The sequence below is a fragment of the Lissotriton helveticus genome, chromosome 6, assembly GCF_964261635.1.
Source record: "Lissotriton helveticus chromosome 6, aLisHel1.1, whole genome shotgun sequence".
Taxonomy (NCBI): Eukaryota; Metazoa; Chordata; class Amphibia; order Caudata; family Salamandridae; genus Lissotriton; species Lissotriton helveticus.
In genome coordinates, this window is record NC_136067.1 from 1,378,902,915 (window position 1) to 1,378,912,542 (window position 9,628).

The 9,628-nt window shown below is 41.7% G+C and overlaps 1 protein-coding gene across 1 annotated transcript in view; it reads left to right on the forward strand.

Annotated features, from left to right (window-relative positions):
- The window catches only part of LOC144762718 (uncharacterized), a 186,055-nt gene extending 176,674 nt beyond the window's left edge, over positions 1 to 9,381 (forward strand). The window contains exons 22-24 of the mRNA XM_078647967.1: positions 4,229 to 4,318; positions 6,983 to 7,072; positions 9,205 to 9,381. Coding sequence (XP_078504093.1) covers positions 4,229 to 4,318; positions 6,983 to 7,072; positions 9,205 to 9,297 — 273 coding nt within the window. The 3' untranslated portion in view covers positions 9,298 to 9,381. The remainder of the gene's footprint in view (positions 1 to 4,228; positions 4,319 to 6,982; positions 7,073 to 9,204) is intronic.
- Positions 9,382 to 9,628: the final 247 nt, after the last annotated feature.

Sequence of the window (9,628 nt, forward strand, 5' to 3'; positions counted from 1 at the left end):
AAATGCACCATTTGCATTTCAAAGCGCAACATGACAGGCACCGCGCGGTGCCTGCCATGTTGCACCTTGAAATGCGGGGGGTGCCATAGGTACCCCCCATGTGCACCCCCCAAGCCACGGACTTCCAGGGGGCCCGCAACGGGCCCCTGCAGGGAGTCTCCGCATGCCTTTCCTTGGCGGCAATGCCGCCACAGAAAAACATTGGTGATAGCCCATTGTAATATGGCGGGTGGTGTCTAACAGACACCGCCACCATGTTACTTGTTTTCCGCCCCGGCCGCAAGGTGACCGGGGCGGAAAACATGCGGGCGGTGTTTCTCACCGGCGCGGTCCCCCCCGCCATACTAATATGGCGGGGGGGGAATTGGGCTGTGGATGTCGGGCAGATTTCCTCCGCCACGCTGGCGGTGGCTACCGCCGGCCTGGCGGAGGAAATACACCCGACATCCTAATGGACCCCTTAGTTTCTATAGAAAAAAACCTTGAAGGATCTAAACAAATGACCCGTAGCTGAATTCAGAAATTTGTCTACTTCAGAAATGTATAGTTTTCCAGGATCCATTATTGCTTTCATACCTATTTTTACCACTAACTGGAAGGAGGTTGGTGAACAAAAAGTAGCAAAGATAGGCTATGTCCCAGTAAAATGCCAAAAACTGTGTAAAACATATGGGTTTTCTGACAAAAGTATGTCTGTCCCTAAAAGCTTGGAAGATGGGAGATTTCAGTACCACAAACTGTTTGTGGATACCATTTGCAAGGGAAAAATTGATGCTTTCTTCTGCAGCACTTTTCCCCCACTTTTCCACAAAAAGGCGTTTGTCTGCTATCACTTGCTATTACCTCAAAACAATATTGATGATACTGGAGCATTTATGATCACCTTTCGACTTAGGCAGAGCGCCATGGGTGACTGAAGAGCTTTGAAATTAGTGGAGCATGCAAATGCTTCTGTGGGCTGAAATGAAAACTTTACAACTGCATTGCACCACGTGGATGCCTTAATGTCCATGCATTATGAGAGAAAGAACATTTTAAGAGAATTAATGCACATATCAGTAGAGGAAAAAGCTGCATAGTACACCCTCAGCTCCCCACTCTCTCACTTGCCTTCAATACGTTGATGTTACCTCCGTCTTCCAAAGAGCTAGGCTTTTCTTCTTCACAGCATGATTCTCGCTACCCACGAACCCTTTCCTTGTCTTTACCTTTATTTCTGGCTCAATGGGCTTCTCACATACCATCAGTCTATTTTCTAGTCTAAATCTATACACAGTAAACAAATTAATTAGGCTGCATTTTACTCAAAATATTTTTTTGACTCTGCCAGATTTGATAGAAGGTATCACTGGTTTTCTCCTCCAAAAATAGTCAGGTGTCTTCTAACACATGGATCATTACTTCTTTACTCTAGATCCTTGTTTATGTACCAAAGGAAATGATAAAGGTAAAGGGAAAAAGACATGCACATCAGCTTAAAAAATCCGATTTTTTTCTTTGTGATTTCAATATTTTCCTAGTCATTGCCTATACCTTCCAAGTTAGCTAAGTATAACACACTCTGCTGGGCATGTCAGTCTTCATGCTGGAGAAGTTGCAAAGCCAAATCTTGCAGTCAGGCAGTTCTATATGGGGCAGGCAGAACAGTCGAATTTGAGTCTGCGTAATTCTGTGGGATTACAATAAAATTCTGTGGAATTCAACGATGGAGCGGAGTGTGCATTTGCTGCTATTTTCTTAGTGCTAAATGCACCCTCGCAACCAAAAATGGATGTGAGGATGCATTTTGCTCTAAGAAATAGCGCTGCCAAATACCAAATTCACTGCAGTACCTTCCCTTCGGTGCCACTGTTACATACTCAGAGTACATACGCCTTAAATACTCCAAGTATGAAAGGGCACCAAGAGGTATGCACATCAAGGAAGTCAGTGGTTTTTAAACAGGGACAGAAGAGGGATCTGTCCCTCTATGTTTAAAAATAACTGCAGATTAAAGTTTGACTGCTGATCATTAAACATAAAAGGTGACTAAATTGAAGAGTTAGTGCTTGGATGGTTGTAGAGTAACTGAATCCATGGATATGTGGTTAGATGAAAGTACAGGCATATGAATGGATGAAGAGGCTAGTGCCGTGTGTGGGATAAGTAAGTCTGAGGTTGATTGTGGCAATGTGCAGGGGCAGGAGAAGGATGCGATTAAGTGGGAACCCAATAGTATGGTGACATCTGGGTGGAGAAATCAGAGCTTAGTAGAAGTTGTGGTGGTAAAGTAGGAGAAGGCTGCCCAAAATCAGTGCATGATAGAACACTGGGCAAGGAAGGGAGCACCTTATTGATTGAAGTGATACTGAGGGGTTGGGTAGCTGGACATTTTCTTCTACTGGGCCATGTACCCCCAGACCAAATGTCTTATCTGCAGCTGCAGTGTAACTGAGGCTTTTTGCCTTGCTGCATCATTATTGCTGACCAGGAACACCATTCTTTGTCTTTCCCTTTATGTCTGGATAAATGGTTACTCATTACTCATGTTACCTTCCCCTGAAATGTTTCTTTCGGCATACCAACAATGTAATTTGCATTTTTAACCTGTTCCCATTAAATAAACTAATTGGGCTACACGTTACCCAAACTATTTTTTAAGCACTGTGCCAGATTTGCTAGAAGTAATCATCGATCATCTCACAAAGTGGTCACACTTAAACATAAGCCGTCTTCCAACTTAGACAATCACCTGTAGGCTGCACACCAGTAAAAAGCAAAATGTATTTCATTGTGGAGCGAGAGAGACTACATGTGTGGATAGAGGAGATTGCCCTTGAACTGAATCTTGCCTAATGTTTTTTTTGGTATCTTCACAGCAGGAAACCCAGCCCTGCCACACTTGAAGTGGAATAGACCAGGGGCCAGATGTATGACCGTTTATAGTGGTCGCAAACGTGGAATCGACCCGTTTGTGACCGCAAAAAAAGGTGGTGGTATGTACAAACACTATTTTGCGAGTCAGTGACTCGCAAACTAGTGTTTGCAAGTTGCTATTAGGAAGGGGCATGCCAAGGGCGTCCCTTCCTAATAGCGAGTCATAATCGTATGTACCATTGTTTTGCGACCACATTTGTGGTCGGAAAACAGTTGCAGTTTACAGTCTACTTCAAGTAGGTGTTAAGCCACTCCCAAAAGGGCTGAATTTTGAGAAAAAAAGTTGCTTTATTAAAAAATCAAACACAGACATTGGGGTCTGCTGTCCCCAACAGACCACCATCCCTGTGTTTGAAGGCCAATTACCAATGATTCACAAACTGCGACCTGCCTCTTGAATATCAATGAGGCAGGTACCTTGCGACCCAATTGAAAATCACAAATAGTGTCACAGACACTGTTGTACATTCCATTTTGTGAGTCGCAAAACGTCGCAATTTGCGATTCGCAAAACAGAATGGTCGTACATCTGGCCCCACAAGCCTTGTACCTTCTGATAGTGAAAGTCAAAGAATAAGTGAGAGGTAATCAGTGGATAGGGAATTAGCTTGCTTTTAAATGTTTCCATGCTAGCTGTAATGGAATGGCCTAGATCAATATTTTTAAAAAAAAATTCACCACTGGATATTCTAAAACCCCATTATCCCTCAACCCATCTTTTTTCCGTAAGGGTAACTATAGAGTGATCAAAGAAGCCAGTTTTAGGCACCCGGATCAGATTCCTAATCCATGGCCAACTTAAGCCACCTACACTTGCCACATTGATGTCATCTCCGTCCCACCTAGCCCACTCTGGCTGCTTCATCTTTATGCCATGATTGCAAATGGCCAGGAATCACCTCTTTTGTGTATTTTCATCTTAAGTCCTGCATCTTCTTTATGGTTCTCTGCCCAGAAGAAAACAATGTCTGAGTTTTCCCTACAAATAGCAAAGACATATTTTGCTCAACCACTCCCTAAACAATTTCAGGCTTTATTCGATAGATGGCCATTCTAACTTTCTTGCCATGCATTAAAGCATCATCCCTATGCACATAAATCAGCTTTACAAAATTGAATTAGTTTTTCTACGTAATTATTCATTCCTCTCTGCTATTTGCAAACATGTGTTTTGGTCCTGATATATCTGTGGGTCGTTATTTCGAAAGTCAATTACATGACAATAGAAGAACTACAGGCAGGTAGAAATAAAGGGCTCTGTTGTGGCTGTTGGAAGTTATCTTGCCTGATTCTCTTTTCGCAATCTTCACAGTTGCCAGACTTACGCACCTCAGATGGAAGACAAGAGAGCAGCATCGCATTGGTGTGTCGCCTTATAAATCACACTTCAGGAAGGCAGAGGGTAAGTGATCAGTGGACAGGCCCATGTGTGAGTGTTTCCTTTTTCCCCACCCAGTACCTGCTGTTACAATTCTCTATCAATGAATTGTCTTTGAATCTTCTGCAATCTTGTATATCCTCCCCCCAAATGATGAAATCTCTAAACTATTACTTTCTCATTCTGAAAATGCCATTAACCTCTAAGGGGAAAATCTACTTTTCATGCAGCGCAGTGCGACAAGCAAAGTTACTGTGGTGTGTTGTGTGGAAGGGAGAGAGCTGGACAGTGTCACATCTACAAAGATATTGCACTGCTACTATTTTCCCAAGTACTTGTTCTCCTTAAGGTTGCCTAGCAACATGCAGAAACGTTTGTACTGGGAAGGTTTTGTACCGAAATGATAACCCTCCAGTACAAAAAACACTTTGCTTTGACTTACTTTTAAACTTTGCCACTTTGTACATGTTCTTCATACACATGCAATGAGCGAACAGTTTGGAGAAAACATTATTTCTCCTACTTTGTGCCTTTCTCATGGAGGCATATTTTTTTAGTGTAAACCCCTGTCTACCTCCGTTAGTAGATGGGGCTCCGTGTTAAATTCCTTGGGTAATTACATGGGAATGCCCATGTACCACCCATGGAACACCCCTTAATGCAAAGTAATGCAAAGTAACACAAACAGCTACTTTGCGTTATTCTTAGCCAACCTTCCTCACAAATAAACGTTTGCACTGGAAATTGAAAACTTTATCAAGACTTTGAACCGGTGCTCATCTCTTTTAGTGACTTTGCACCAACACAAAGCCTTGATAAATCTGACCCTACATTCTTATTTTATCTAACTCAGACCAATGTCGTCTCCATCCACCTAGCCCTAGATAACCACTTAATGCTGACACCATGATTCTTGACAAACTTTTATGTGTATTTGTTTAGTTAAGCACTCACTTCATGTCAACTGTTTCTAGGCTTCCGCAAGACACATGTTGTATGGGGATGACTGTTATTGCATGACATTCCTATTGTTTTTAATTGTATTGATAAGTGGTTGTGCAAGCAATAATTTGATCAAGGTTAGTTTTGATTCCTGAAGGTCAGGTTACTAGTAGTATTATTAGTGTGTGGACGGAGGATATTGAAAAATTGAAAGCCAGTGACTCTGAAGTGTTTTCTACAATTGGCTCCAGTAACCATTAAGAGGTTGATTGCTTTGAATCTTAGATGGTAAGCTAGTGGTGCATGATTTTAATCTGTAGGTATAAGGGTGTTGAACGTTAAAGGCAGTTGAAGGTTAGGCAAAGTGAGACTATTTTATTGAGGCGTGATTGGTCTATGCTTTTGTATGTGGAAAAAGTGTACTTTGGTTTGGCAGGGGGAGTGATGTACAGGAAATAGCCTTAGTCACATTTACTGATGTTTCTACCTCCAGAGGTGGTATTTTTTGGGATGAGGGGCAAGATTTTTTTGAGGAGCTATATTTAGTAGAAAGTGGTATTGACCACTGCTTCTGTCAGTTGAGACTGGGGTTTGTGGCTATACAAAGACTATGACTCTGACGTTGGTTTTTATGAAACAATGGCTTCTAAGAAGGTTGGGAACCAGAGTGCCAGTATTTTGTAAGGGAGATGTGGTGTCTCAGCACCAGGATTTCTGTTTTGGAGCCAGGGAGTGTCAGGCTGCTTGGAGTCATCCACATCTGTATTGCTTTGAGGTCTTCTGTCACATTCATGAGTTGCTTCCTGTGACCTGCAAGTAAATCTACATGTCATTATCTTAGGAGTGGAAGGTAAGGCTGTGTCTTTTAGGTCAGTATGAAGGATGATGCAGTACTCTTCATGAGACCTCGCAGGGTGGGAGATTTCAAACAACTGGAGCGGAGTGGTAATGGAAAAATGAATTCCTTATTCACTTTAAATATTGTCAGCTTTTGCCGTCATATTTTGTTGCAGAGGGTGTTGCATTAACGAGCCCCCTATTACTAAATGAGTCTTCATTTTCCTTGTTAGTGTGATTGTATATGAATTATGTAAGATAATATCGCTCTTGCATCAGAATGATCATTCTGAAGGTGAAAAATCAATGGAAAGAGTTGTAAACACTAAACACCGAAGGAAAACATGCAATTGTTTCTGTGTGGAGCTTTCATTGCCTGTAAGGAAGAATACCATTCTACTGTGGTTCATTAGTGCCTAGGGTGGTATACGTTTCAGTGTGAGCATGTAATTGGTTGGTGACAGCTTGTCCCGCAATGGTATCTTCCATCCCTTTAATTTCCAACTACTGTCCTACCCACAAGGCTAGGTCCATGCTGGGTTGGCGTGCTGAGCAAAATAACGATCGATTTAACATAGATCTTTGTGACTGGGGGTGTATGTTTGCATTGTTCAGCATTCCGTCCATCATTTGTTCCTTTTGCCTACCCAATTAAGCAGTCATAGGAATGCTTATGTGCTAGAAAACCAACAGGTTTACTTCACTACATACAATCTAAAGTGGGTTCTGGAAACAACATGGTAACAGAGAGTCTGCGGGAGCTTACAATTCTTCTGCAGCTTATGCAGAGCAAACCGAGGAGACTAGAAAAAAGAGAAAGTGATGTTTGGGGTGGGCAATATGCTTATTGACAGGGGCACAATACTTTGACTGAGTGTTTCCCTCATTCTCTTTTTTGTGTCTTTATAGCACTCACTGTGGCATGGCACATCAGGAATGTTTCAGAGGAGCAGCCCTATACTTCTAAACCAGATCTGTTACGTTTCTGAGAGAGAACGGGTAAGCAACAGGGAATATCAATGGAGAGGTGTGAGCCATTTAAGCAACAGGGCATATCAATGTAGGGTTGGGAGCCATTTAAGCAACAGGGAATATCAATGGAGCGGTGAGAGCCATTTAAGAAACAGGGAATATCAATGAAGGGGTGTGAGCCATTTAAGCAACAGGGAATATCAATGGACGGGTGTGAGCCATATGGTTGAGTATTTATTTGACCCCCACATGCATGGTTTGTTGTTGTCCTTCAAAATGGGTGTCCGATACCCATCCGCATCTTATACTGCCTGCCCCTCCCCCTACAGAACTGATGTGTCTAATCTCTAAACTAAAATGGCTCCATGACAATCCTGTTACCCCCAATGACATCTCCTCCATCCTTCCAAGGCCAGTGTATTTAGCTCATCTTTACATCAGTTCTCGCCTTCCAGTGCCCACTTCTTCCCCATAATCCCACATGATAGACAGATTTATTGACTTTGCAGGTTATGTTGAGGTTTGTGTCCATATTACAGATGGATGGTGAAACCTTATTTTACATATGTATTGTTTATACATCATTTAAAAAGCACCAGAGAAAGTTCAACTAATCTTAATCCATAATTGCCTTTTTGGGAAAAAAAACTATTTTTACACTATCTGTGATACTACTGTAATAAACTATGGAACAAAATGGCTTTGTCTCAAACACACTGCGATAATTTCCATTAAAAAAGTTGTGAGAACATATGATCTTTACAAAGAGAAAAATTGTGTGGAATCAGTTTTCACTAGTGCAAATTTCTGTGGCATGGCACTGAGTCTTTAGCACTTTCTGAGATTAGAAAAGTAAGCTGCTGAATCGTGAGATCGGGTATCTCCGCCCATCCCAAACCTTTCAGGCCCTTCACACCCGCCATTTCCTTGTAACTCCGAAAAATCCTTGTTTCAGGCTTGACTAGCTACTCCAGTACAGGGTTTAGGGCCCGATGTAGGTAAATCTAATTTACCACTTCTAAAATACCGAATCATACCGAATCGGTATTTAAGAAGTGGTAAAATAGAGGGGGGGAAATGTAGGTAATTCTGAATCGGTAAATACCGAATCTGTAAGATTCGGTATTTACCGATTCTGTAAATACCGAATCGGTATCCCCCATTGATTCCTATGGGCCTTGAAGCCCATAGGAATCAATGTGGAATACCGAATCGGTATTTACCGATTCGGTAATTACCTATTCTTGCAAGGGTGCAGGGGGTGTCACTTTGACAACCTCTGGCACCCCAATTACAGGCATGTGTGCCATGTGGCACACAGACATGCCCTAAGGGCATGTCTGTGTGTCACATGGCACAGGTGTGCATGCACAGATGTGCATGCACACCTGGATTCGGTATTTCACCACCCAATTGGATTGGGTGGTAAAATACCGACTCCTAAAGGCCTGTGGGACTCAGAAGAGTCCCACCTACATCTGGAAGGTACCGAATCGGTAAAAATACCGATTCGGTATTTTACAGATTCTGTAAATTTACAGATTCGGTAAATTTACAGAATCTGTAAAATCTGGCCCCCTACATCTCAAGATGCCAAATACCGGTCGGAAACGGCCGAATTCGGCCGTTTCCGACCGGTATTTGCCACCTACATCGGGCCCCTAGTCTTTGACTTCTGGGAAGCGTATTTCTGGTTTTATGTGGATAAACAAGAACTACAAATCCCAGAGTGGAAAGTCGAAACCCACACCATTGCAGTTAGTTATGCATGGATCTGGGAAACTTGTCAAGGAGCTCAGAAACCTGGGGAGCTCAGCTATGCAGGGTCTACACTGTAATAGCATAAAGTTTGGTCCTGAGTTATTGTGCAACTGAGCACTTCATAACAATCATAAGAATTCAGGACAAATGTTAACGCTTATCCTGTTTTTTACTTGTACAGGAGGTGTACTGAAAGCCACATTAGTTATAATACCTGTATGTATTGAAACGTAGATAATGTAATTGTTCAATGCAGTTTAAGAATCACTATTGCTGTTTGGTCATGATTAGCTTATGTTTAGGGTTCAAGTTACCTATAAATGTAAAAATGTTTTCCATTTTTCTTTAACTCCCAACTGAAATGTATATTTATATATGTGTATCTCTTTCTTTTCCAGGCAACACAGCCTTTTCTCCCAAAACTAGTCAACTTCTTGAAAAATCATGCTACACAGATAACTAACACTATTGCCAATATTCTTTTTGGATAATAAAAATAAGACTGCCAAGTGCATATTGTAAAATAAGAAAGAATGTCAAGGACCTTATTGAAAAATAAAATAGTTTGTTGCTGTCTACATGTGATTTGTGCAGCAGATTCAATTTGGTGTATGACTTCATCTTGTGTCTTGTTGCCCACCCTAGCTGTGCACTGTACATACACTTACTGAAAAAGTATTTGAATAACAGAGGAAGTTGATGAAAATTGTTAATGCTTTTGAAGAACACTTTTGGTTAAACTATTGTTCCTGATATTTGCCAGATCCAGTAAGTGGAATGACAGCCAAAAGGCTGGGCATAGTTCCTTCTAAAATGAGATAG